At 49.7% G+C, this 27,225-nt stretch overlaps 1 protein-coding gene across 2 annotated transcripts; it reads left to right on the plus strand.

The window, feature by feature from the left end:
• Positions 1–1,639: 1,639 nt before the first annotated feature.
• Positions 1,640–19,305, plus strand: FAM89A (family with sequence similarity 89 member A). 2 transcript variants are annotated; one of them, XR_014252956.1, is made up of 3 exons: positions 1,640–1,990; positions 18,229–18,784; positions 19,051–19,305. XR_014252956.1 is itself a non-coding variant. In XM_082423041.1 (2 exons), the coding sequence occupies exons 1-2, from the start codon at positions 1,718–1,720 to the stop codon at positions 18,490–18,492; spliced, it is 537 nt and encodes a 178-aa protein (XP_082279167.1). In that variant the 5' UTR covers positions 1,640–1,717; the 3' UTR covers positions 18,493–19,305. The 2 variants fall into 2 exon arrangements, 1 of the variants encoding a protein (XP_082279167.1); XM_082423041.1 differs by having other exon boundaries at positions 18,229–19,305.
• Positions 19,306–27,225: the final 7,920 nt, after the last annotated feature.

Below are 27,225 nucleotides of genomic sequence, written 5' to 3' on the forward strand. Positions count from 1 at the left end.
GCCCAGATACTTTGGAATTATTTCTTTTCTTATTGCACCATCACATAAGCGAACCTCCAAACACCTCACTTCAGTGACTTCTGCTAGCTACTGCAGGACAGACAGCAACCTGACACCCCAAATTAAAGGAATTCATGCCAGGGTGTGAACCAAAGATCAAATGTCCCATCTCTTCCTCTCCCTTAGTGCCGGCACCAGCAAATCTGTAACTCTTCCAGACACCCAATGTTTAAATAGGCAAATGAATGAATACCTGAAATCAGGAAAGGTAACTAGGCAATTAGTGGAAGGTGAGGCACGGTGATGAGGAGGAAAATTCTGGGTACTGGGTAGGGTGGGAAGCTTTCCTGATACCCTTGAATCACCCTGCTTGCGCTGGGGCTTCTCCATGTTGCTCTCACCCAGTCGCAAGGGTCCAGCGAGAATATCTGCCAATGTTACAAACATTGATTCTGGAGAGGGCTTTGGGCGGGGGGGTGGTAGATTAAAGGGGAAGAACCCCCCAAAAGTGCAGGGCTCTTTTATGTTGAATGCCTGAAGCGCTCAGAACACTTTATAACTGTGATCCTATTGAATGCATTTAGAACAATTAAGTCCCTTTTATAGTGAAAACCAACGATCAATGGGCATTACATTTATCCACTCTCTATATACTGCAGTAGTTTTTAATCTGCACTGAGGTTGTCTCTGCAAATCGGTCCCTAACTTCTGTTTTTACCTTTTCTGTCTCTAATCTGGTTATAACATTTTTATTCTTCCTCCAAAGGGTAGAGCCTGCTTCTCTCTCTCTTTTCTCTCCCTCTCTGAGGTGTGAATCGTGTTTATTTTCGCCTCAGAGCTGATGGACAGTTTCTGAGCGATAATCCCGTTCTCCACTCTGCTATTTCCGTTTAGAACGACCCTCGCGTTCACAGCCAGGCTGAAAGACGTGTTCGTTCGCAGTTTGAAGTTCCCAAAGTGGACCTGGAGCTCTTCTTGGCTGCTGTCTGCACGGCTGGACGTTGCCATTTACTGAGCAGGCCAGCGCGCCCTGGAGTGAACTAGTGACTCCAGAGCCCCGCCTGCTCCCCCTCGGTCAGCGCGGACGCCGCCAGGTGGTTCCTGGCTTCCGGGGACGGTGACGGCCGGCGGGATCACCAGCGCGGCCAAACCTCCCCGACGTCCTGCCCGGCCCGAGGGGGAGCCTCTGTACCCCGACTCCCCGCACTAGCCCGCCTCGTCGGGTGGCGTCTGAGGTGACCCTCCCCCATCAGTACTGACAAGCAGCTTTGGGGGCTGGTGGCAGAGCCCACCTCGCCGGGAGTGGGGCAGCCCGGGCAGGGCTCGATCGCGCGAGGAGGGCGCGGGGATGCGGCGGGAGTCTCGGGAGGTGCACAAGGTTGCGCCGGGGATGGGCGCAGCGGTGGGGGTGGGCGCGGGGGGTACGGGGTAGGGGTCCACGGTGAACTGGGACGCGGGGGTGAGCGCCGAAGCGCTGGGGGTCGGGTGGGTGCTAAGTGGGCGGGGCCGTAGGAGAGCCCGGGAGGTCGGGCGCCAAGGGGGCGAGGGCGTGGGGCGGGGACGCGGGGAGGGGCGGGGCGAGGGGCGGGGGCAGCGCGGCGGGGAGGGGAAGTGGGCGGGGCGCCGCCGGGAAGGGGGCGGGCCGGGGAGCCTGGGCCCCAGGCGGCGGCGGCGGCGGCGGAGGAGGACTTGCGGGCTAGCGGTCTGGCCGAGCGGGATGAGCGGGCCCGGGGCAGCCGGCTCGGTGCGCGGGCTGCGGGTGGACGGGCTGCCCCCGCTGCCCAAGAGCCTGAGCGGGCTGCTGCACTCGGCGTCGGGCGGCGGCGCGTCGGGGGGCTGGAGGCACCTGGAGCGGCTGTACGCGCAGAAGTCGCGCATCCAGGACGAGCTGAGCCGCGGGGGCGCTGGCGGCGGCGGGGCGCGGGCCGCGGCGCTGCCCGCCAAGCCTCCCAATCTGGACGCCGCGCTGGCCCTGCTGCGCAAGGAGATGGTAAGGGAGGTCCGCGGGCTGGGGCGGGGGGTCCTTCCCCTGCCGGCTCGCCGTCCCGGGAAAGTTCGCCGGAAGTCCCCGCGACACCCGCCCGTCTCCGGCTCTTTTGCCCCAAGCGCCGGCGCCGAAAGAGGGACACTGTCCGCTCTGTGCCCGCGACTGGACCCTCGCGCTGGGAGGGTACCCCTCTCAAAAGGCAGCTTTTTGGAGACCGGGCTCCCCTAGTCCGGCCCCAGCTGGCTTAGAGACCCGGGAGGCGCGGCGTGGGGCTAGCGCTTGGCCTAGGGCCGGGGGCGGCTGGTCACCCCTCCCCAGAGGGCGGCAGACCCCCCGGGTCGGGGAGCGGCCATCGGTGCACGCGAGGGGTTGAGAGCTGTGTGCGATTGTGTTTTCCTGCCCTGAAGAGGAACAGCTTTTTGTCCTTGCGAGTGTAGACGGCAGATGGGAACAGCCCTCGCCCCTCCCCCGCGCCCGAGGCGCCGCGTGCAGAATTGGATTACGGCGGCGCGGCTCCGGCCCACAGATGGCCGTGAAAGCCGCCGCTCGCCCTGACCGTGTCCGCGCGGTACGCCGACACCCCGAGCGCGCTGGAGAGGAGTGGGGCGGTGGCATCCTCGCCGTCTGGGTGAAGCCCGTGCAGGTTCTTCAGGTTGTGTCCGGGCTCCAAACAATGGGGCTTGGTTTTTCGAAGTCGTTGGGAAGTATGTTAGGTGTTTGTGGACCAGGACGCACGACTTAGGGTGACGCCAGAAGCAGCTCAAGGGCAGGGATTTGGGTGGCAGGGAGCCTTTCTCCAGCCTTCTCCAGGCTTAGGCCAGCCTAGAAGAGAACAGGAAAACTTCCTCCCTCTAACCCTCCTGCAGGGCCCCTGAGCACCTTCCTCTGGCCACCCTCTCTCTTTTTAGAATTTGCCTATTCCTTTTACCTAGTGCAGTTTTTCCCTCTCTCCTGGCACAGGTAAATTAAGGAAATCTGATATATGAAAACTGCTTTTTCCCCAAGAATAAATTTGCCAGAAATTTATAATAGGAATCCTTTAAATATGCATCGAGTGCATTAAGATATTCTTTAGAAAAATTCAATTTATGCGTTTTTTCAGGAGCATATCTGTTCTGCAAACTAAGAATTAAATCTAGAAAAACAGCCTTAACACCTTTTAATCAATTAGATATCGTCTTCCCACTCTGTGGCTGCCACTGAAGTGATTTCCAGTTCTCTCCGAAAAGATTCTACTAAGCTTCTTACAGAATGACTTAAATTCCAAGCCAACTGTTTTAAATTTATTAATAAACATTAATCGACACCAGCATTGCACAACTGGTAAGCTGTGTTTTAATTAGATAAATCTACACCGAGTATGTTTACAGCCTGAACTTGGATGCAGCATAAATACGGGGGTGAAATAGGAAGACCCATTCTGGTTAAGTTACCAGAACAGAGACAGGAAAACCTCAGAGAGGTTTTTCCTGTTGTGAAGCTCTCTCTGCTTTGTAAAAGTGCCTTGGAGTCTCACATACTCCCAAGTGGGAGTAAACATGCCCTTCCCGAAAGTGTTTTTCTAGGTCCCTCCTGGTGCAACTGAAGTATAGCCACAGCCTTCTCATTATGCCTTGGACCAGAGCTCTCTCAAAGCCTAACTATCTGAAGCACAAGGAAAATAAACGCCAACTTAAGTCTGTCTGATATTTAGCTGAGATAAAGACAAAATATGGCTACAGGCCTTGACAGGTCCCTTCCAAGAAATGTCACAAGGTCTTTCGAAGTACTCTGGTTTTTTGGCTTTTTGAGATTTACTAACCTAGGGCAGTGGGGTCTGAGTGGTCATCTCAAACTGAGGCTCCCACTGGGGGGCCTTGCAAGATCGGAATGCAGAGTTCGTGCCTGAATTACCTGTCTAGTAGTTTGTGTTGATCTATTGACTCTGAAGGCCTGAGGTCAGATCTGTGTCAAGGGACCTAACTAGAAGTCCTGGCAGAATGAAATTAGTTCCTTTTGAAACAGTCCTGTGCCAGCACAGAAAGAGGGCCAGCTTCCAGCAGCAGTAGTGCGGAAGGCCTCAGAAGGTGGCTGCATTTTAAGAAGAGAGAGGGTGATAGGAGACTAGCAGCACAGCTGGCCCGAAGGGCCCTCCCATTGGTATAGCACAGGGGTGGGCATTGCAGCTGCGAGGGGCCGGGGGCCGGGGCCAGGTGGGTTGTGGAAAGCCTCAAGTAGCAAAGGCACGGGTTAAGCAGGAGAGCTGGCTTTGAAGCGTTGATGTGATAGCAGGGTGCTGAGGAGGGAGAGCTGGGCCTGGCAGATGCTAGAGGTATGGTCGGGGCAGGTGAGAGCCTCCGGCAGCATGGGGACCCGGGAATGGGAAACAAGAATCAAATGGGAGGTACTTCTCTGAAGCAGAATCTGCAGGAATTGCTGATACAGTGTTAGGAGTCAGGGATAGTGATGCTGAGGGACCAGAGATGACTTAATTGTTTTAATGGAAAGTGCAGCTCAGCAAAACAATGAAAAATTACAGTCCTAGCACCTGGAGATAATCACTGTTAATATCTGGGTATATCTCCCAATAGGCACGATGTAAATGCTTTCCTTACATCGTCTTATTTGAATTTTATAACTTCTCCGCAAGATAGGTACTGAAAGTCTCTATTTTTAAAAATATGACTCAGAATTTAAGTAACTCACCTAAGGGGGACAAACTCAACCAATTGTGTCTGGCTCCAAGACCCTGTTTAATCATTGCATTTTACTGCTTTTGGTGGGCACATATTACAAATACTTTCTAGGTCAATGTATACTATAATGTCTTCTCTCACTCCATAGTGTGCCATTATACGGCAGTCATAACCTTGATAATCCATCATTGGGAAAGTGGGGTTCATCACAGCACTAGGGGAGTCAGGCGGAGTGGCTGCTTATGGGGGAAGGGGGTTTGCCATTACATCAGCGGAAAGAGTATGTGAAACATTTCAGAATGTGGAGCTGGAGGCTGGCAGAGTCTGGCCTGGAGATAACTGATGGATGGACGGTGAGGGGAGAACCTGGGGAAGCTGGTGTCCAGGGGCGCCCGTGTGGGCAGAGGTTCTGTCCCATGACTGGCGACGCCCTGCTCTGCTCTGAGGGTGCTGGTTTCCTGTCCTCGTAACAGGGTAACTCTGAAATTCTGTGCCCCTGTGAGCTCCCTTCCCCTCCCCTAGCGAGCTCATTTGGAGAGCCGTGAGGGTCACACAGATGTTTATTGCTCTTTAGACCTGAGAAAGTCCTTTAAAACAAGAAGCTGAGGTTGTTGTTTGTTTGTTTGTTTTCCAACATCAGAGAATATTTTTGGATCATATTCAACAGATGTTGACCAGGTGTCCGCTAGTTATAAAGTGTTGTGGAGGATACAGAGGTGAATAGAATAGGAATTATCTAGGTGTTAAAGAGCTTATAACATCTGGTAGAGGTGGACCTCTTTGCAGCAATATGATTGCTGTAGTTTAGACCACTGGTCATTTTTTCATGTCTGAAGACTCTGTATTAGTAATAGAGACTCAGTTTGAACCAACTCTTGCAAAAGGAGAACCTTGTAGGGCTGCGTGTGTACAGAGACAGACTAGAACCAGAGTTGATGGGGAACCCAGGAAAGCCACTGTATTCTTCTTTCCCCTCGTTTTTATGTAAAAAAAATTTTCCCCTACAGTTTGGAATGTGGTTGCCAACAGTGTCCACACTCCCAGTTTCAACCATGCTTCTTTGTTTCAAAATATTTGTTTATTTATTTATTTGGTTGCGCCGGGTCTTAGTTGCAGATACAGGGCTCCTTAGTTGCGGCTCGCCGGCTCCTTAGTTGTGGCACATGGACTCCTTAGTTGTGGCATGCATGCTGGAATCTAGTTCCCCGTCCAGGGATCGAACCCGGGCCCCCTGCACTGGGAGCACAGAGTCTTATCCACTGCACCACCAGGGAAGTCCCTCAGCCATGCTTCTTACTGCCACTTTGAAAATACTGTGTGGAAGGATGCCAGTGGGTCCAGCTTGGTGGGGTCTGGCCAGCCTGGGCCAGCTATCGGTGACCGAGGGCAGGATGGTATTTTACTAAGATGGTATGACCATGTGGATGGTGTTCGGGGCTGGGCATCCCTCAAAGAAAGAACAATTTGCAGAAATGGAGCAGGGGGCAGCTGTTGGACAGCCAAAATACTAGATGTCTACCGCAGACCTTTTTCTGGATAAGAATACTTTGCCCTCAAGGGCCCCATAGTTTAAAAGATTTTCATCTGCCACGCTGACAGGCTAGCTTGGCTCAGAAGATCTCGGTTGGCGTTTCAAATGCTTGCGTGTGGTTGAAGGACACAGGTGACTCTCAGGGTCCCCAGGGACCTGGCACACACCTTTCCTTGCAGGGTTCTTCAGAGACCACTGGCCAGCAGCCCTGTGGGGTTAGCCCGTCAAGCTTAGGTCCTCAAAAACGTCCCATGGAAGCGGAGAGACACAACGAGAGCCTCAGCCGTGGGGCTGGGAGATGGCCGTGTCTCTCCTCAGAGACACGGGGTCCGTGTCTTCTTGGGTTCCGCTCCTCAAACCAGCAGCACGTTCTAGTAGCTTTGAAGACTCTTTGCCTCATTTTTTTCTTTTTTTCTTCAAAGTGTCCAACAGTTGCTTTGGCCACCCACTTGTGTGTGAGTGGGAGGAAGTCACCTGCACAGAACTTTCGAGTTCCAGAACTGCAATGGTTTGGGTGAAGAATTTGATCTGAGAAAAAAAGGATTTGATTCCTGAGAGCAGCAACACTTATCTTTCCCGCATTTCAGTTGAGACAACAGCTAAAGGCCTAACGAGCTTGTCCAGTGAACTGTATTCTAGGAGACAGGCATGAGCCTGAATAGTCCAAATCCCCGCAGAGTTCAGTCCTCATCCTACACACGAAACTAGGATCTCAGGAGGTTTGAGTCTTTAAATGGGTTTCTGGTTGGAGGTCCAATCTCAAGCCGGGCCTGTGAAATGCCATCTGGAATAAGCGCATTAGCTCCCAATGCAGCGTTCTTGATTGACCTTGGTCAGAGGCGACTGGGGATGGCCGCTGGCCTTTAGTATTGTCTTTGTGTTTCCACTGGTCTTCTCACCAGTAGGGCTTATCTTGGTGTTCCCCAAATGGACCAGCGGCCCCAGAGTCCCCTGTGGTGCTTGCTAAAAATGCAGATTCCTGGGCCCCTTCCTCTACCAACAGAATCAGAATGGGGGGGAGGCAGAATCTGCATTTTTAACAAGCTCTTTGAGAGCTGGGAAGCTCACGAGCCGGACATCAAGAGCTTGAAACCTGTTATTAAATTATGTGATGTAACTTGGGCAAGCCTCTTCATTATTTTAGGCTACAGGTCCCTTATTGGGAAAATGAGATTACATGCCATAAGGATCCGTTTGGCAATAGTAGTATAATTCTTTTCCCCTCGTGTTTTTATGGGTCATTATGGTGCCTGTAGAAGACGTTTGCTCTGTCATAGAATAACGTGGGCACGGGGGCAGGTCCTCCCCAATGCAGTGTGCTTAGTGCCCCTGAGGACCCTTGCACAGCTATACCTGCTTGTTGCAGAACCACTTAACGCAAAAGACTGGGAGCAGAAAAGGAAGAAGGGTGTAAGTTTGCTATTCTTGGACTTTGTTCATCAGAAATTTGGCTGTCTACAGTAGTTCTTAAAGATTTTAGGCCATTCTTACCATGTGTAATACCTGCCTCATCCCAGTATCCACCCGATAAAAGCAAAAGCTAAAAGTCTATATGATAGTTCGTGCGTGTGAAAGCAGACTTGTGTCTATGGGGTCCTTGGCCTGGTTTCACTCCCTTTCAAGGTTATCTCTAAGTGAGATGATACTTATAGTCTTAAGATTTGAAGATGTAAAGGATTGAAAGATTTTTTTCGTACCCCTTTCAACTTTTATCTATTACTGTACCTCCCTGTAGAGACTATAAATTCACATTTTTCCCGACTCATAAGTCTCTCACGAATAGCGCTGCCCTTCTGCTTTTTCTCCCCCTTTTGGTTAAAGGCATTCATCTGTTAAGTGTGGCTCTAAAAGTGCCCCAGTTGTTGGCACTTTGGGTACCTCTTCGTTTACAGAGCCAGTGCCCAGGCCTTTCTGCACCCTGCAGGCCATCAGTGTTCCCCGCTCTGGGCCCGGGCCTGACGTTGCTGGAGATCTTCGAGGCCACGCGGGCAAGGGTGTTCAGGGAGGGCTCAGGAAGAGGACCACGGCCCTCAGGCAGCTTCTCCCACCCAGCAGCAGTCAGAAGCTGTGCAGTTTTGCTCCTGCAATGCCTGCCTCAACACTACAGGGACTTCAGAACCCAATTTGAGAAGCTAAATTTTTCACGATACTGGGTAAGAAACCTTACGGACAGATCACAGAGTCCCTGAGCAGGAAACCAGCCCTGAGACTGGCCAGGTCAGATATTTGCCCCCTCTTGCCCAGTGCTATTCTCCAGAGCCCTGGCCTCCTGTTCACCTCACTCCTTGCCCATATTCTCCAGATGTTTCCAAGTGATAAGTAGGCAGGGCTCACAAAGGCTGCTCCTTCTTTCCTGTGGCTCATTCCCCCACAGACATAACAGAGATGTTCATTCTCCCCCAAGAGACAAACCCTTAGCCTTCCTTGTGGATCTACAGAAATTCGTTAAGAGAGGTGGCCTTCTCAGTTTTTATGAGCGCTCTCTGTTCACTTCCTTGATTGGCCCTAAAGAGCCATGGGCTGGCCTCGTTTTGCAGGTCAGAGAATCCTGTCTTCAAGTATTCGGGGAGGGAGGTGCTGTCCTTGACTGGAGAAGTGGAGTGGGGGGCGTGTCCTCTGATCGGTGATCTCTAGGGGAGGGGTAACGTCTGTGGGATGCCAGGCCTGTCCCAGCCTGGGGAGGCGGGGCTAAGGAAGGTTACCAAAATACATATGGAGACTAGAAACTTGGAAGGAGCGTGTTTGGTATATTCTTAGGTTGTCAGCTGTACTTAGGATTGGCAGTAAAATAGCCAAGTTCATGCAGGTAAAGAGAACCGGCAAGGTGTTTAAAATCCCTTGTACCCACAGATATGCAAATTAAAACAATAAGGTATCATGTTTTACCTAAAAGATTAGCAAAGATTGAAGAGAATGGTCATAGTGATGGTGTGGGTTCGGGCACCGTAAGCACCGTAAAACAGAACAGACACCAACCACGTTCTCTTGCTTTTTATGTCAGTTGTCTAGAAAACACTAGATGCTGACATGAAGTTTTCTGTATATTGTCCAAGAACTTGGTTTTCTGATTTTTAGCTTCAGATGGTCTTCCTTAACTGCATCTGCTCTTGCAGAGAGGCAATTTCAATTAGTTGGATATCATTCAAGAAAATGACAAAATGCAAGCTAACCTTCAAATGTGTGTTGAGTTCCAACGTGTCATTAGTAAGTCGTGTTTTTTCCTCTAGTGCCACCTGATTTTTAGTATCAACTGCATACACGTTTGCATTCATCATCTTGAGTAATGAACTTTCAGGCTTTGGACACAGATCCTTGATGAATGGTCTGCTGTTTGTGGCCCCAGGATTGGTGAAGGATTGGAAGGAGGGCATCCCATTCCCCTTCTCTGCCTTCTCCCCTGCAATTTCATTTTCATAAATTTATCTTACAGAAATAGTCACACAAGGGAATAACAGTACTTGTACAAGAATATCTTTTGCAGTGATATATAGTAGTATTCTGTAATAATAATATATAACAGTGATAGAATACTGTATAGTTGGTGAAAAGAATGTGGTAACTAAGTAAATAAACATAGGTGTTCAAGGTATGGAAAAGTAAGTTACAAAACAGCACATGTATACATTTGTGTATGCATGGTGTCTTGAGGGACATATGCTAAACAGCTACAAGTGGATATGTTAAGAACAGTGGTTCTTAAATTATGGTCTGAGGACATCTAGGGGTTCCCAGATCCTTTCGGGGGTCCGTAATTATGTGGTGGTCACATTGACAAATGTGATTTTCCAAAATAGTACCTAAGAAAATGTATCAATATTTCGAGGAGCTAAATAATTCAGTGAATCATTTTTCCACATTTTTCACACAACCAACGCTTGACACGTGGTTAAAAGATCCATTCAGAGTGCGAGACTGGTGGGTTTTAATGAAACAGAATGAAAAGCTCATTGGCATAGTTTCAAATTCCACACTGGAGCCACCTTAAGGATAGTGTCAGAGAAGAATAGCCACAATTACCTGAAAGGTGATTAAAATACTCCTCTTTTTCCCAATTACATATCTGTGTGAGGCCAGGTTTATTTCAACCAAAAAAAGCATGTTACAAGGATCAAGTACGGAGCAGATAAGCCAGAGATTAAAAAGATTTACAAAATCTCATTTATAAAAATGTTATTTATATTAACAATGGGTCTAGTGTTTTTGAATGGATTAATATTAAAATTTCTCAGTTTCAATTTCCAATAAGATAACTATTGATAGGTATAACCCACATAAACAAGAGATCTTGGGGACCCTCAATAATTTTAAGAGTATAAAGGGGTCCCAAGACCAAAACATTTTAAGATTGCTGCTTTAGAACATGAAATTACGGAAGACTCTTTGTATAATTATGAGCCGTTGACTTTTTTTTTTTTTTTCCGTTGACTTTTTAATAGTTAGAATATTTTATTTTTGTAATCGGGAAAGTTAAGGAATGTACAAGGACGTTTCTTAAAGACAATGGTTGATCGCTTTTCTTCATCTTTACCTAGGACAAAACGAGAGGAAATGGGCTTCACTGGTACTGTCATTACTTTAGGTTAGAGATGAGCAAGAATGTCTTCATGAGAACTGCTGAGTTGCAGAATGGGCTCCATCCATCAGTGCAGATGCCTTCCGGTGTAAGCAGAAAACTCCACTCAAACTGCCTTTCCTCATCGAGGAGTTTATGGGAGAGTGTAGAGGTGGGCCGAGCTTTGGGTCTGGCTTAATCCCTGGCGAGGCCACGCATCTGGTCTGTTTGCAGTCTCTGAGTCACCAGGGCTCTTCCGAGGTGGTCCTCAGCTCAGTGGGGCTGCAGTGTTAACAGGAGACGAGGCTGACTGATGTGCGTCCCCCTGGGGAGGAGCCGTGGGACGGATGGAAGCCTGCTTAGGGAGCCCAGAATCACAGCATGCCGGGGAGCTCGGGGTCCTGCAGGGGCAGCTCTGTCCAGCTCCGGCTGCTGAGTTCATAGCTTTTTCTCTATTAGATCAACACCAGTGAAGCTGTTCTCTTTGGCTTTCCTTTTCTAAACAGTATGCAGGTCAGCGTCCTTCTGTCAACACATCCTTTATTCAGAAATCAGGTTCTGATCCCTTAGTCACTGCTTTATTGCATTCCAGTCCTGTGGATGCATACTAGACACTCTCATTAAACCGGGGGCATTTACCAAGTCTTGTCCGAAACAAATTTACAAGCTGTTCATTGGATATGCTTACTCATTCATTACGTTTTCAGAAGATAACTTTAAAAATTCTCTTGTTATGAATTAATACATATTCACAGTAGAAAATCAGGAAACTTCAGAAAAGCCCCAAATAAAAGGCACTTGTGATCTCAGCAGCTTGCTGCACTGCAGCTGACGTGGCGGCATCTCCCAGTGTTGTCTGTGCAGGCAGGGCAAGCTGATGGTCTGGCATGGACGCTGGGGTCCTACCACCTGCTTGCAGCCCCCTGCTGCTAGTGAAGGGCCTGCATCTTTCAGGGCTTCAGTTTCCTCATCGTGACAGAATCCACACCTACCTCACAGAACAAGGACGAGGATTACCTATTTGTGTACAGCTGAGATTTTCTACTCCACGGTCCCCAGAAATGAACTGGTTAGCTGGTTAAAAGTTACGTGAGGGACTTCCCTGGTGGCGCAGTGGTTAAGAATCCGCCTGCCAATGCGGGGGACACGGGTTCGAGCCCTGGTCCGGGAAGATCCCACGTGCCGCGGAGCAACTAAGCCCGTGCGCCACAACTACTGAGCCTGCGCTCTAGAGCCCACGAGCCACAACTACTGAGCCCACGTGCCGCAACTACTGAAGCCCGTGCGCCTAGAGCCCGTGCTCCGTAACAAGAGAAGACACCGCAATGAGAAGCCTGCGCACCACAACCAAGAGTAGCCCCCGCTCGCCGCAACTAGAGAAAAGACTGTGCGCAGCAACGAAGACCCAACACAGCCAAAAAAAAAAAGAAAAAAAAAAAAGTTATGTGATGTTTTAAGGCTTTTGATAGACATTGCCAGTGAGTCCTCCAGAAAGGTTTTACAAGCATGCAGCCCTATTATTACTAGTTTTTAAAACTAGGAGTAACATGCTTGTTGGAAAAACAAATTAAGCAGTACAGAAGGCCGTGAACACCCAGCCCCACTTTCCAGAAGTAAATTCTGCTAACGGACGTTTTCTCTTCTAGTCAAAAGCTTGCACATGTGTGTGCACAGATGTATAGAGTGAGATCCTACTAAACACACTATTCCGTACCTTGAACTTCCGTGCCTAATGGTGTGTGTTGGCCTGTGTCCTACTCTAGTACTTCGAGAGCTTCTCTGTCTTTTAAATGACTACCTGGTTTTTATTGTATGACTATAACATAATTTCTTAAGTCAAGTTTCTATCATCCATTATGTTCCGAACTGAACTTTCACCCGACAGACTTTTTCTGCATCTGTCCCCGTATATTGGGGCCCCCTGTACTGTAGTTCCTGATTCTATAGCTTAACTTTGGATCCATACATCCCTCGCCCCACGTGAGGTGGGGTGTTTTTCATCTTAGGTTGAGGAATCACAGCGATAGGAGATAGTGGATTGGCAGGGGAGAGGGCTCATTGCCCATGCTGGCACCAGATCTGCTTCCCCCGCCCCTGGGCCCAGGCTCCTATATGGAGCTGGGCACAAATAAGGCCATTTCCTTGTATGTTTGTCTTGTTTTCTACTCACTGCTGTGTTTGGGAAGAAGTTGCACCGGTGAATTACCCCAAATTTTGTTTTTAGTTACTTAAATAAAACAGACTATTTTTCTTAAGTGTATTTTTTACTTCTGAGAAAATCTTAAAATTTTTCATGATGCTTTGTTTTCAATCAACATAAATCTCCCATGAAAGTCTTCTTTCATCTTCTAGGCCTTGTACCCTAATGGTAATGTTTCTATTACAATCTGAAAGTCAGGAAGAACTTCCTCCTCAACACCACCCTCCAAAGATATCCAGAGGCTGGGTGACCCCAGACCCAGCTGGGAACCACCACCCTTTCTGAGGTGTATTCATGGGGCCAGCCCACCGTGAACTCTTGAAACCATCGCGAGCGAGGGTGGTTCAGGATTGTCCGGCCCCGTCGTTGGAGATGTTGCGGATTGGTGAGCCACCCATGTGTGCAGCAGGCCACGTGCAGGGAGCTCTGCTCGTGGGAAGAGTTCAGGAAGGAGGCAGGAAGCCTGAACAGAGAGGAAGGAATCACGCTAGTGGTTTAAAGAGATGGAAGCGAGTGGCTTGTTCTGAACTGTCTCAGAGGTCTAGAACAAGGGGCTGCAGATTGCAGGGTCTTAGAATTCTGTGTTTTTCTACAACGAGCCTGTCTGAATTTTTCAACTGCGTTTTCAAATAAGAGCTGCATTTTCTGAATCCAGCTGTGAATCAGGAGAGCAGCTGTCCTTTAGGGACACGTGGGAACATGTCAGTAAGGTGACAGGCTTCTGCTTGCAGGGTGTGGACAGTGGCGAGGGTTAGTGGGCTTGCTGAGGGCATGTTCCCCTGCTTAGCACCCCCCACCCCCTGCCGCCTCACTTTCTTCCTGAAGAATGAGAAGTTCTTGTTCATGGGTGATTTCATCATGTCCTAAGACATAATTGCAGTTGAGTTCTCTTGGCGTCAATGTTGAGAGCCTGCTTTCTGGCCTGTCATGAGTTTGTCTTCCAGCTGCAGATGGCTGGCTCTGTAATGAGCGCTCAGGAAGGAACCTTGGTTTTGTGCCTTCTCCTGTCAGGCAAGAGGTGAGTGCTTTTTTGATGACGTGGCGAGAACCACGTGGTCTGTGGCTTTCCTCGGGGGACCTTGGTTTGGAGCCAGGGGCCTGCAGATCCTAGTTTGACCCACTGCCAGGACGCTGCCAGGCGTCCTCTGGGAGGGCATCGAGGTCCCCACAGCGAGGCGCTTTCCCTCAGGCAACCAGTATCCGAGTTTCCTCTGCAAGGTTCTGCGCTGGGTGCTGAGGGACCCAAAGGGGAGATGGGTCCCTGCCTCCTGGGCTCCTCCTACAGTAGGAGAAGGAAGACTGTGTGTGTACCCGTAGCATAAGGTAGAGAGTGATAAATGCCATGAGACAGGCAGAGAAGGCAAGGGAAAGCGAGGAGCACGGGTGGCTGAGCCCATCCAGGTCTGAAGAGTGGAGGAGACGCTGGGGCTGGGCTTCAACAGATGTAGCTGGAGACGGCCAGGGGACACTCGGGGTGAAGGGGCCTCAACCTGAACAGTGCGTGAGGAGCAGGGGAGCATAGTTTCAGACCAGATTAGGGCATGCCGCCTAGGGGTTTTCAATTTACGTCTAGAAAATTCAAGTGCAAACGTTTAAACAAGCACAGCTGGGGGAGAGGGGTCCTGGCTAGGAAGCTCGGTTGTCCCTAGCGTCCTGTCTACTTAGCCCATGTCCTCCTAGCTAATCTGGAGGATTGCTGGTGAATCAGAGGAAGTGGAATCTAGCACCCGAAGAAGGAGGTCCTGAGAAGCTGGGTGGGGTGTGGGCGTGTGCGTGCACGTGTGTTGCTTTTAAATCCCTGTAATCCTGTTCAGTTAGTCCAAACGCTTGGCATCTGTTGGCTTGTGTAACAGGCATGTACAGGGCTGCGCTGTATTCCTAGGCTGGTCAGACTTGGTTTCTAGGCCAGCTTTCTGCCCGATGACAAGGCAGCTTTGTGAGTCACTGGCTGCCGCAGTGCAGAAAGGTCCAGGTCATGATCCGACTCCCAGCCTAGTGTGTCTCCCACGTAGGCCTGGGAATGCCTTGGAGGACCTCGGCACCTAAAGAGAATAGCCTGGAACCTCGCTTCGGGGGTGGCACGGCATCGTGGGAAGTTGGGGCCTCTGCAGCCTGTCAGGGGTTGTAGAGCCTAGTTTTCTGCATTCACCTGTGCCCACTGCATTCCAGTGGCCCAGCAGGGTGACAGACCTGGGCCAGTCGCATGTCACTCCCTGCTACTTCTGTCTTTTTCCCTTACAGTTTTGGGATTCCCGCAACCCTACTGGTATCAGAGTGACCCAGTAGAAGCATCTCCAGGATTCCGGATGAATGTCTACTACGACTTTCAGAGCAAATATTGGTGGTACTCTGTGGAAGGCGTGACTTCCTTTATTAACGTTTATGTTCCCTGTATAAAATCCTAGAGAAGGTTGGGGCCATGTGAATTTGCCAAGTCTGAACCTTGTGGCTTGGTTGTTGTATTCAGATCCGGATACCGTGGAGGAGGGCTTGGAAAGTCCAGAGGAAAGAACTAGATGATTAATAGAACAGAGAGTCATCACGAATAGTGGAAGGACTGAGGATATTAGCTCGGAGAAGGCAAGTGGTTTAGGGGGTGAAGGTGGTGGAAAGAGATTATCCTCAAAGATTTAAAAGGTGGTGAAGAAAGAGAGTAACTCAATTTGTATGTGCAGCGGCGACACCTAGCATCAAAGGGCTCGCAGAGTTTGACTTGGTATGAGGAATAATTACGTCGGTTTGAAATGAACGAACTGGTTTGCAAAGTCCTCTTTGTTGGAGTTTGAAGTAAGACGTGGGAGGGCCTTTCCTCCTTGAGAGTCTGCAGTTACCACTGCTTCCCACAAAGCAGGCTGGCGGGGAGAGCGTGCATCCGGTGTGGCTGCCCCGGCGACGCCGCCCACACTCCGGGCCGGGGACTCTCGCTCGGGATCAGGGCTCAGGGGGCGGAGGAGCGAGGCGGCATGCGGGCGCTGCCCCGGCCGGAGCGCCGAGGTCCCTGCCATTCCTTTCCAAGCTGAAACCCTGCAGGCCAGCAGAGTGGAAAAGAACAGCGAGGAGGGAAACAAGGGTGGCAGCAGCTGCCGCTCTTTTCAGGAGCTGAACACTTGGTCTGCGGTGCTGTCACAGCTTGGATCCGGGCCGGCGGGCGGGCGCCCGGGGCCGATGCGGCGCCGCGCCCTGGATGCTGCGCCGCGCCCCCTGCCGGCCTGCGGTTCCGGGCGCCCAGGACAGTCCCTACACGTGGCCCAGGAGAGGCAGACGGATACTCCCGTCAAGAACCCTGGTTCTTCACTAGAACTGGACTTCAGGATCATCTGCGTAATTTTAAAAACACAAATGTCAGGGACCCACTCTTCCGACATACACACGTACATGTGTGCGCACTCGCGTGCGCGCGCGCACACACACACACACACACACACACACACTCATTAGGAATAGTGATGGTGTCTTGTCCCGACAGTGGGACATTGTGGCCGCCCGGTCACCTCTTGGTTTGCCTTCCCTGTTCAAGGTGTACTTTGGAGAGTAGGATGCCTTGGGGCATGTCTGCCCTTCAGGAAACGCCTTCTCCCAGGCGCTCGCCATTCGTTGAGGACTAAGGAGCGGTGGTTTAGGACACAGAGCCCCAGTGTTTGCGTAGCCGCAGATTATCTGGCCCAAAGCCTCCATTTATTGACAGGTTGAGGGCAAGGGCCTCAACAAGTGCCGGAGCTGGGCCTGGAGGCCACGCCCCCGGCTTGTGGCGAGGTCTCTTCCTGGGAACAGCTTCTTTAGGAGTTCTAGGTGGAAGGAATTCTAGAATAATGGGAAACGCTCCAGAAAGAACAGGACCTGCCTCTCCGTCCGGGTCTTCCTGTGAACGTCTTGGCTAATATGCAAAGGCGGTGCGAGCGGCTCCGTTTCTGTGGTCTGTTCGGCTGTACTGGAGGGAGGGCTGGTGATTGGGAGTGGTTGACGGTGTGAAGAGTGACCAGGAATTTATCACCTAATCTTGTCACCAGGTGACCGCTCCTTACTGGGCCCTAGCTTCCCTTGTGTAGAAAATCTCCCTGCTGGGTAATTATAAAGACTAATTCCTCTGACACTGTGTTTTTCTGTGTACTCTTCCCCGTGCATCGTGACTGCTTTAGCCTAGAGCTTGATACACAGGAGGCATTTGATTCCTGTTTATTTAAATGGTTGATATTTCATTTGATCCTCCCAATAGATTAAGAGAAAGTATTCCGTTTTGTCATCAAGCAAGGCATAGAGATGATAAATGACTTGCTCAAGGGCCGAGAAGCAGAAGCCACGTCTTGTGGCGTCTTGTTTAGAGTGTCTCCCCTTGAGACTCCGTGAGGTTTGCCACCCAGCTGCTCTGCTCGTTGTTCCCGTCACCAGTGGCCTCAGGCCTGGGGCCTGAGTCAGAATCTGCAGGCTTAGCAAGATCCCCAAGTGGTTCTCATGCACAGGAAAGTGTAGATGCGCTGGTCCAGGCTGCATTTCTAGGTGAATTAACCCTTCTCCCTTTGGGATTGATGGGAACGACGCATCACCTGTCCTGACTGTGCTCTCTTCCCTGGGATGGGCCGCGGGGAAGGGAGGAACCTGAAGGTAAACAAATACGTGACTTTTAAATGTTCTTGGTTCTGTCATCACTTGTGAAAATAGTTCCCAGGAGAATCTGTAGCGGTCCCGGGTCTTACTAGGCTGATTCGGTGGCCGCTCTGGGGAGTGATCCCACAGCCATCTCAGGAGGAGATGTCCTCTTGTCCAGAGGAGAGGGAGTGTGACCACTTGTGAGCCTGGAGACGGAGCTGGTTGGAGGGTGGGCGCTCCAGGGGGCAGTGTGTGACACTGACCGGTGAGCCAGTGGCGGTGGCAAGAAGACTGTTGCCCCAGGGAGGAGAGACGGCTGTAGCAGGGCAGGCACACGTGGGTCTTCTCTGAATCTGATGGTGGCAAGAGGAAATGACACCCTTGAATCTTGCTGTCCAAAGTGAAGCCAGCTGGGGCTTCCAGAATGTGCAAAGCTGTTGCTCTGCAGGGCGTGCCGGGGCCCCCGCCGCCCTGCGGGTGTGATCCTTCCCTGACATGTTGAGTAACGTCTGAGGCGTGGGCATCACGTAGTTAAGGTTTTCTCCAAACTGGAAACCCGAAGCGTTCAGGTGATGCTCTGCGTCGTTTGCCGCGTGGATAGAAGGTGCTGGCGCGGGCAGACAGCTGGCTGAGGGTACAGCTGAGATGCCACTCCACTGCTGACTTCTCGTTTTTTACCTGCCTGCCCCTTCCCTCAAGGTTGGCCTCCGACAGCTGGACATGTCCTTGCTCTGCCAGCTGTACAGCCTCTACGAGTCCATCCAGGAATACAAGGGAGCGTGCCAGGCAGCGTCTGGCCCAGACTGCACGTACGCTCTGGAGAACGGCTTCTTCGATGAGGAGGAGGAGTATTTCCAGGAGCAGAACCCCCTGCACGACGGGAGGGAGCGAAGATCCCCGAGGGACCCCTCACTGCCCGTCTCCCCGCTCTGCAGCGGCGACTGGATCCTGGAGTCCATCTAAAGGGCCCTCTCCGCCCCCACTGCGGGCTGTCCCCGGGCCAGTGGGACCAGTGCCGCCAGTTTAGTTTGCAGGCAGGGAGATCTGCCTGGGCGCGGGGCCTCGGGCCGTTTCGGGGGCCCCTTTCTACTGAGGTGACCTGGAGGCGTTCAGCAATCTCCTCACAGCCTGGTCCTGAGGCCCTGCGGCCAAGGATTTGTACGGAGAGCGTAATGAGGGGGTCCCTGGAGAAGACCTTCTCGGGTATTTTGTGCGAGATGAGAGGACCTGTGTGTAGCTGGCCGCTTTCTCACAGGTAGGGTTTGCCTGCAGTTTACAGTGTAAGAGAGCTAACGCTTCCCTGCTGCCCTTCCTCGGTGTGTTCGGCAGCCTTTCCTGCTGTTTCCTGAGCTCTGAAGCCACTGGGTTGAGCTTTATTTATTTGTAAGCTGCATTACTCATGGTCCAGGTGACTCAGTAAAAGCTTGTCACTGAAACAGTAAACATTTCAGGTCACACCAATCAAGAGAACTGCATTCTCTTAACCTGTCAAAATTTTTTGTATCATTGTTTGTCCAGCAGATGTGGGAGGAAGGAAGATAGTACAAAGATACTTCAAGTGGGGAAAAACACTGGAGCAGGCTGTGTTTTGTATCACTCACGGCAAGGCGGTGAACGTTTTAGGTTTTAAAGATTCTGAATGTCAGCTACTATGTGAGAAAGCAAACTCTTCCACTCAAAATGGTCGTCACCTTAAGCCTTACTATATTTATTAAAATCTTTTATGCACACTTTACGCTTTGTAGGTTAAAAGTGAGGATAAAATGCTAAACTGTCTGTGGTTGTGTATCGATATTATTTTCGTCTGAATTAAGAATAATCAACTTTCGTCACTTGAATGTGTTGAATCCGATCAACTACGGAAAGAAAATTGCAGTTTGTTTTCTTGCCATTAAGAATTTGAAAGAAGCTTTATTCCTCTCTTAGCTCATCCTTGGAGTTGTTTTATCAATAGACTGCGGCTTACAGTTAGGTATCAGTGCTGTTCAGTCATTGAATACCCTGGACCCCGTGCTTCTCTTCTTCCCTTTGGTGCAGTAGTTGCTTATTAGCACCTCTTTGGGAGTCAGAGAGAGGAAGTAAAACTCACCATCGTGAACCAGCATGTTGACAGCCTGTTATGTACACAACGCCATGTCAGGAATTGGGGTGATATGCAGAGAAGGAAGAGCATTCCTGCTCATTTGCTATGTTGAAAGTCACCATTAAAATGAGGGGTGGCAGGAAACTGCCTTCAGCAAGTGGCGTGACTGTTCGGTGGGGAAAATTTATTTTATTTATTTATTTTTGGCTGCGCTGGGTTTTCGTTGCTGAGCGTGGGCTTTCTCTAGTTGAGGCGAGCGGGGGCTACTCTTTGTTGCGGTGCACCGGCTTCTCACTGCAGTGGCTTCTCCTGTTGCGGAGCACGGGCTCTAGGCGCGCGGGCTTCAGGAGTTGTGGCTCGCGGGCTCAGTAGTTGTGGCGCCCGTGCTTAGTTGCTCCGTGGCATGTGGGATCTTCCCAGACCAGGGCTCGAACCCGTGTCCCCTGCCTTGGCAGGCGGATTCTTAACCACTGCACCACCAGGGAAGTCCTCGGTGGGGAAAATTGAAAGTGGCAAAACCAGGTGAAGTCTGGTTGTCTACTGGAACCTCTTCCTTCGAGGCTGGGCCCCTGCTTAACAATGAGTTGAACCTGAGCTCAGCTGTTCTGAACCTTGGCCACGTGAGAATCACGTGGGGGAGCTTTTAGAACAATATCGAGCCTGGATCAAGACTCCCCCTTGTGGCCCCCTCGTGCCCACTCCACTCCCCGCTTCGGCCCCTAGCATCATTCAGATTTAATTAGTAAGGAGTGAGGCCTGGGCGCCTGTACGGTTCTAAAAGCTTCGCCCCCCACCCCCAGTGATTCTAATGTGGATCTAGCTGAGATCTAGAATTCAAAATGTAGTCCCTGGAGCAGGCGTCCCCGGAAATGTGGTGTAGAATCTCACCCCACCCAGCCTTCTGCCCCCGGCCCTGCATCTTGACACGATTCCTCTTACGATCATGCTGCAGAACGTTCCAGAAGTGCTGCTTTAAGTCAGCCCAGCACCAACACTGCCGCTCTCAGAGGGCTGCGGCCCCTCCCTGTAGCACTAAAGAATTGCCTGGCCTGCCCCAGGCGAAGCTTGCAGGGCTGTCTGTGTCTCGGGGAGCCCTCTGATTCAGAATGCTCGCGTTCCCTGGGTCTTCGGGACCTGCAGTGACTCCCAGGGCCTGTGAGTTTCTGGGCCTTTGTCTCATCACTGTGGGATGGCCTGTCAGAGTTAGAAGTGGAATGAATCAAGGCCAGCAAGGGGCCCTTCCCTTCCGGCTGGGCTGACACATTCCTCGCTCCCGCAGTGAAGTGGCAGATACACATAAACCACTGTGGTGGTTAGTGCTGCGTCTGAAATATATATAAATCACCCCAGACTTTCTCTTACTCTAAATGTAGTACACTTTAAATACTGTAAATACAGCTTGGCAAGGAATCTTAAAGTTTCCCAAATCATAAAATGTTTTCAAATATACCCTTCTACAAAGGTGCCACGGGTGACTAGAAAATAAATTCAGCTGGTTTCCTTTTTTGCTACCTGGCATAAGTCATTACCTGTAAGTTCAGAGTGGGTCTGTCTTGCTACTTGGTGACCAGCAGAGAAACGTAGACGATGAGGCAGTCCAGCGTTACCTGATGAAAGCTGAAGAAATTGTGAACTGCTCTGTAAGGCGACATCCATGGTAGTTAAGAAAAACACCTCTAGCTTCCTAAGCATATGTGGAGTGAACTCAGAACTGTTGCTAATTTAAGCCTTGCAATTCACAAGCGATACTGTTCCTCTTATGTCCCCAGTGGAATTCATAGTCGGTTAACCAACCTGACTCCTTGCTTTCATGTCTCTGTAACCTAGGGTGATGTCATTCATTCAGCTAGCGTTATTATTTAGCATTTTTCGGGATCACATTGATCCAGGCGCCGAGAACAGATGAATAACATGAAGAGCCTCTGGCCAGTGCTCTGCTTCCACGAATAGCTTAGCACGTGATGTTGAGTACTGTGATGGGGGAAGTACCATGGGCCACTGAGTGCCAGAAGAAGACTCCACAGCTACTCGGGGATATTGGTGGAGATGACATCTGAGCTGGCTTTGGAGGTTGAATAAGTCCTTCAAGAGGCCAAGAGTGAGAAGGCAGATGTAGTGGCTTAAACAAAGTCTCCAAAAACTTTTACGTGCAGTGCCGTGTGCTTTCATAAAACACTTTCATTTCTATAATTTAAATGGGTTAAGTGATTTGCCTAAGACCGTGGCTAAATAATAGCAGAGCTGGAGTTCTCAGACACAGTTTGTGCTTTATGTTTAAGGCACAAGAGGTGCTGGGATAATGTGAAATCTAAGGAGACTGTCTGGTACAGCCCCTTCACCTTCATCACAGTGCTGTATTATTTAATGATTTGTTGTGTAGTGCTTTCTACTGGATCTTGGTCTGATGTCTACATGCACAGGCCTGATTTCTTTCAGAGCCTGTGATAATAAACATATGCCAAGTGTATGTGTGACCCAAAGACCCTACAGCAACCAACATCACTTCACGGGAGGCGAGTTGTCAGTGGAGTCTCATCTCTCTGCCCAAGGAAAACTTAGCGATTGTCAAAGCCCAAGCATGTCCAGTCCTCTTGTCTTCGTGGATTGTACTTTCAGTTCAGAGAGATGTATCTGAGCCCATTCTGTACGGAGGTGGTAGAACTTCGGTTGGAAGGTAACATCTGGAGGTTACGCCTGAAGAACAGCTGACGCCTGCTGGGTCAGTGTCATGGGTGAAAAGGCTATGGGAGCGTGTGGGCCTCCAGACCACCTAGTGTGGGCTTTGGAGAGGGTGTCAACAGCCTGCCTGATGCCTTTGTTGTAATCAACTGTGATAAGGGTGCGTGATTTTCCACCTCACTCCTCTGGCCACCAGTTAACTGAGGACAGGTCCCTAGAGACCCAGCTTCCAACCTGGTTCTCCTGACTTTCTGAAGAACTTGCACAAGCAAGCTTAGCATCTACAGAATGTTGAGCACAACCCTTGTTAAATACATGAACAAAGCAAGATTAGCAAAATAAAAGCATGAAGCGATTAGTAGGTTAGGAAGAGTTATAGCCCCAGAGAGGCAGGTCCCTGTGAGAGGGGAGGGCAAGAGGATGAGAGAATTACGCACTGTCAACCTCAGGCAGAAGCGCAAAGACCCCCTCTCTCTGCTCTCCGTTCCATCTCCAAGGCAGAAGCACTAATGAAAGTCAGTGACCAGTGGGGCCCCAGGAACGCAGAAGCCACTGTTATGGGGAAGGCCGATTTTGGTGGGAGGAGTACTTGCATTAGAAATAGACGTGGTTAAAGCCACAGTCACCATACGACCTGGGAGCACTTCCCAAGTCTCTCACAAGGGCAAGGTATCGGAGAAGAGAAGTTAGGACTTTGTTCTGGGACTTAGGGAAGAGAGCAGCTTACCTTTCATTCTCTCTCTCCTGCCCTCAGGGTGATGAGATGCCAGGGTGGGCTCAGGGAGAAAGGGCGAGAGAGGAGACCACTTAAGATGACCTCTAGGACATCATTTGTGTTAGAGACAAGAAAGCTCTGAAATTCCTAAGTCCAGCACAATGATAGGAAAGCCATGGAGACTTGAGGTGGAAGGGCAGGCTGGTAATAGCGCCTATTCATCTGGTGTGTCCCTGTGCACGGACGCCTCAGGAATCTAGATGGAGGTGAGTTTGGAGAACGAGGAGGGTGCTTGCTAACCAGACTCCACCTGCAGTTGCTGTGTGTCCCCAGCCAGGCCATCGCCAGGAGTCTCCTCACTGGGCGCTGGTCCTCTCTGGCCGATCCCCATCTGCCTTCCTGGCGGAAGTACTAGGGAAGATGAGTTCAGCTCATTTCCCCGGGGGTCATAGGGAAGTACTAGGGAAGATGAGTTCAGCTCATTTCCCCGGGGGTCATACACCATGTGACTTTTCTCAACAAGCTATCAAGACACACCCTAAAGGACCATCTCTTTCATCAGTAATTTACAGCGGCTCAAGCACCCTGCCTGAAGCACTTCCAGCGTGCTCGGACCTCGAATTGGAAGGAGCCCAGTATAAGACGTGGAGGTTGAACTTGAGTCCCCCAGCTGTGGAAGGAAGAGTAGAAACACGCCCCCTAGGGCAGAAGACACACTCTTGTACAGACATATGCCTGGTCACACATTTATGTATTTTAAATGGACTGGTACGATTTACATACCACCTGTGTTTAAAAAACTATTTAAGGCTGCTTTATAAAAATTGACACAACACAATAAAATGCAATTTTTATTTTTTTTAAAGTGGGTTTAAAAATCAGCACAAAGGGAATACGAGGGCAGGAAAGATAAGATGAAGCCAGGTGTAAAATCAGCACAGGAAGCACCTGCTGTGAGAAAGACAAGTAGTTCTATTTGCCCGCAGAACATAAATGAAGGAGTTTCTGACCTTGGATTCAAATGAAGGCCATAGATGGATGGAGAAGGCTCAGCTCTAGAGCAGGTGTTTGCCTGGGTGTGTCCCTGCCAAATGAGTCCAAGCAAGGTGATTTCTGGAAAATACAGGAAGGAGTTAGAATGGCATTCTTGACGTGTCATGAAGGAATCGCAGAGCTGCATGGAGTCCGCTCCCAGCCAATGCGGGGAGTCCCTCGTGGTGCCCTGAAATCTGTGTCCCTGTGACTCTGATGAAGCCACAGATAGAGGGTTAAGCTTCACAGGCGAGTCCTGCTCACATTTGGGAGGTTGTGTGTGTTTGTGTGTGTGTTGGGTGTGGAGCTGCTATTCGCCAGATAATTTTGTGATAGCCTGAAAAATGGCCCCCCAAAGATATCTGGGCCAAAGATACAGTCTCTGGAACTTGTAAATGTTACCTTATTCGGAGAAAAATGCCTTTGTGGATGTAGTTAAGGATCTTGAGATGACCAGATCATCCTGAATTACCCGGGTGGGTCCTAAATGCTATCACAAATGTCCTTGTAAGAGAGAGGCAGAGGGGGAGGTTTGACTCACGGAAGCGGAGGTGATGTGAAGATGGAGGAGAGATTGGAGTGATGTGCCCAGGAGCCAGGAACTGGCAGCAGGCACCAAAACCCTCAAGAGGGAGGGAACGAATCCTCCCTTAGAGCCTCTGGAGGGAGGGTAGTCCTGTCCACACCTCGGTTTTGGCCCAGTGAAACTGACTCTGGATTTCCTTCCTCCAGAATTGCGAGAGAATACATTCGTTGTCTTAAGCCGCAAGCTTGTGGTAATGGGTACAGCAGCCGCAGGAAACTGGCACAGATTTCTGGGCACCCTTGTGTTCCTCCCGCTTAGCTGTTTATCTCTGTTGCGACATGACAGCATCATTTAACCTGCCGGCCAAATACACCGTGCCCCCCCCCTTTCAAAATACCCAGGATACATTTCCCAGTGGGCTCTTAGAGGCAACTTGTAGGATTATCATGAGGGTTAAGTGAGTTAACGATTATAAAGCCCCTAAAATAGTGCCTGGAGCAAAGTAAATAGTATATATAAACTCTTGTTAAATAGGAATGAATAAATATAATCCTGTTTGGGTACTGAGGTTCTTGCTTTTGCAGCGTATTTCCTCTACTGGCTTAGCCAGAGAACACTTTAATTTAGTCTTGGGTTACTAACTTTCCCTTCAGAATGAGTCGCCAGCTTTGTAAATAAGGTTATATCAGAAATGTACAACACAACTCTTAAGGATCGCAGCAATTCTGAGGAAAGAATACAATAAAACACTCATTTTCTTCTACAGCTTCTTCCTTGGAGACAGAGGACTAATATTTAATCTGGTTCTAGTCATTTGAGTTCCCTATTTATTTAAAACTCTGTTGTTCTCTATTCCTAACTGTATTTGAAGAACATTATCCTTTTTCTTAACAAGGTTAAGAATGACTGCAGTACCCCCCATTAGACTAGGGGTGGAGACTAATATAGATCCAGGGATCCACCCTTAGGCTAGGTAGTAGTGACCAAGATAGACCCAGGGATCCACCCTTAGACTAGGTAGTAGTGACCAAGATAGACCCAGGGATCCACCATTAGACTAGGTAGTAGTGACTAAGATAGACTCAGGGATCCACCATTAGACTAGGTAGTAGTGACCAAGATAGACCCAGGGATCCACCATTAGACTAGGTAGTGGAGACCAAGATAGACCTGGGGATCCACCATTAGACTAGGTAGTAGTGACCAAGATAGACCCAGAGAGCTCCCATTAAACTAGGTAGTGGAGACCAAGATAGACCCAGGGATCCACCCTTAGACTAAGTAGTAGTGACCAAGATAGACCCAGGGATCTACCATTAGACTAGGGGTGGAGACTAATATAGACCCAGGGGTCCCGTTAGACTAGGAGTGGAGACCAGATTTTAGACCCAGTTGTATCACTATATGCTTATGTGACCATGAGCATATCCCTGAACCATTCTAAGCTTCAGTTTATTCATATGACTGATTTTAAAAATATCTTCAGCTTTTCTGTTTGCCTTGTTTTGTTGTAAATACCTAAAAATACGCTTTCTTTGGCTCTCATGTACACCATGATGTTTTCTTCCCGATTTAGTTTGAAGGCTTCAAACACTCTGACAGAAAATCTTCCAACAGAAGACCACTTGTCCGTTTTCTTTGTACCTTATTCATCTATACTGTGCTTTCATAAACTGAGTACTTTTTCTCCTGGTTCTTGGCTGTGTTGAAAACTCAAGAGTCAGCAGTGGGCTGTGTAGCCACTGTGACGGTAACTGATCCGTGATTTTAAGGTAGCTCTTCTAGGATGGCTTGGGTGCATATGCTTTTTCAATAAAAGTGTGGATATCTAAAAGTAATTTTTCTTCAAGAGAATTTTCATATAAATGCCTTCTTTGTTGTCGTCAGACCACGTTTCAGTGACTGGGGGAGAGGGACGGCTTGGAAGACATAGACGTCATTCTAAGGCACCAAGCATCACCACTACCTCATCTTCCCAGCATAATTGAAAATTCTGCCATCTCAGGAATCACGGGGCAAAATTTTAACAACTGTAAAACCTAGGTGGCGGAGAGGTGTGTTTTCACTGTACAGTTCTTTCAACGTTTTTGTATCTTTGAAATGTTTCATAAAACATGTTGAAAAAGTAGGGCCACTGATAGCACAGAGATAAGATGAACTCCTGTGCTGGGCACTGGGGCGCGGCCTGGGCGGTGGGAGAACTGGCCACCTCACAGCGACTTGGAAGGCAGTCTCTCTCCCTCGTTCCTGGAGTCTTGCCCTTCCTTTTCTCACCCCAGCGAGTGATGTGATGGATAGGCTGAGTGGAGTCAAGGTCAGGGCTGATCTGATGTGTTTCCCTCGCAGCCCTTACCACACATCCTGCAGCGCGTAGCTACCTACCGCTCACGGACACCTCGCCGACACCCCGGCAAGGGATTTCTAACACTTGCTTCATTTTGAAAGATTAACAAATACCTTTATGGTGATCAAGACAGCCTGGGAATGTACTGAGTACAAATTTATAAATGGGTGATGTGTGTCTCTTTATTTATCTGAGTCAAAGATTTGAAAAGATGATCAGTGTAGTTTTTTTTTGGGGGGGCATTTTTTTTTTCCCCTAATATTTGTTTTCGAATTGATTTTTTTCCTTTGGTTGTATGCCTTTGAACCATGTTTTCT

Source organism: Balaenoptera physalus (assembly GCF_965194825.1).
Source record: "Balaenoptera physalus genome assembly, chromosome: 14".
NCBI classification, from domain to species: domain Eukaryota; kingdom Metazoa; phylum Chordata; class Mammalia; order Artiodactyla; family Balaenopteridae; genus Balaenoptera; species Balaenoptera physalus.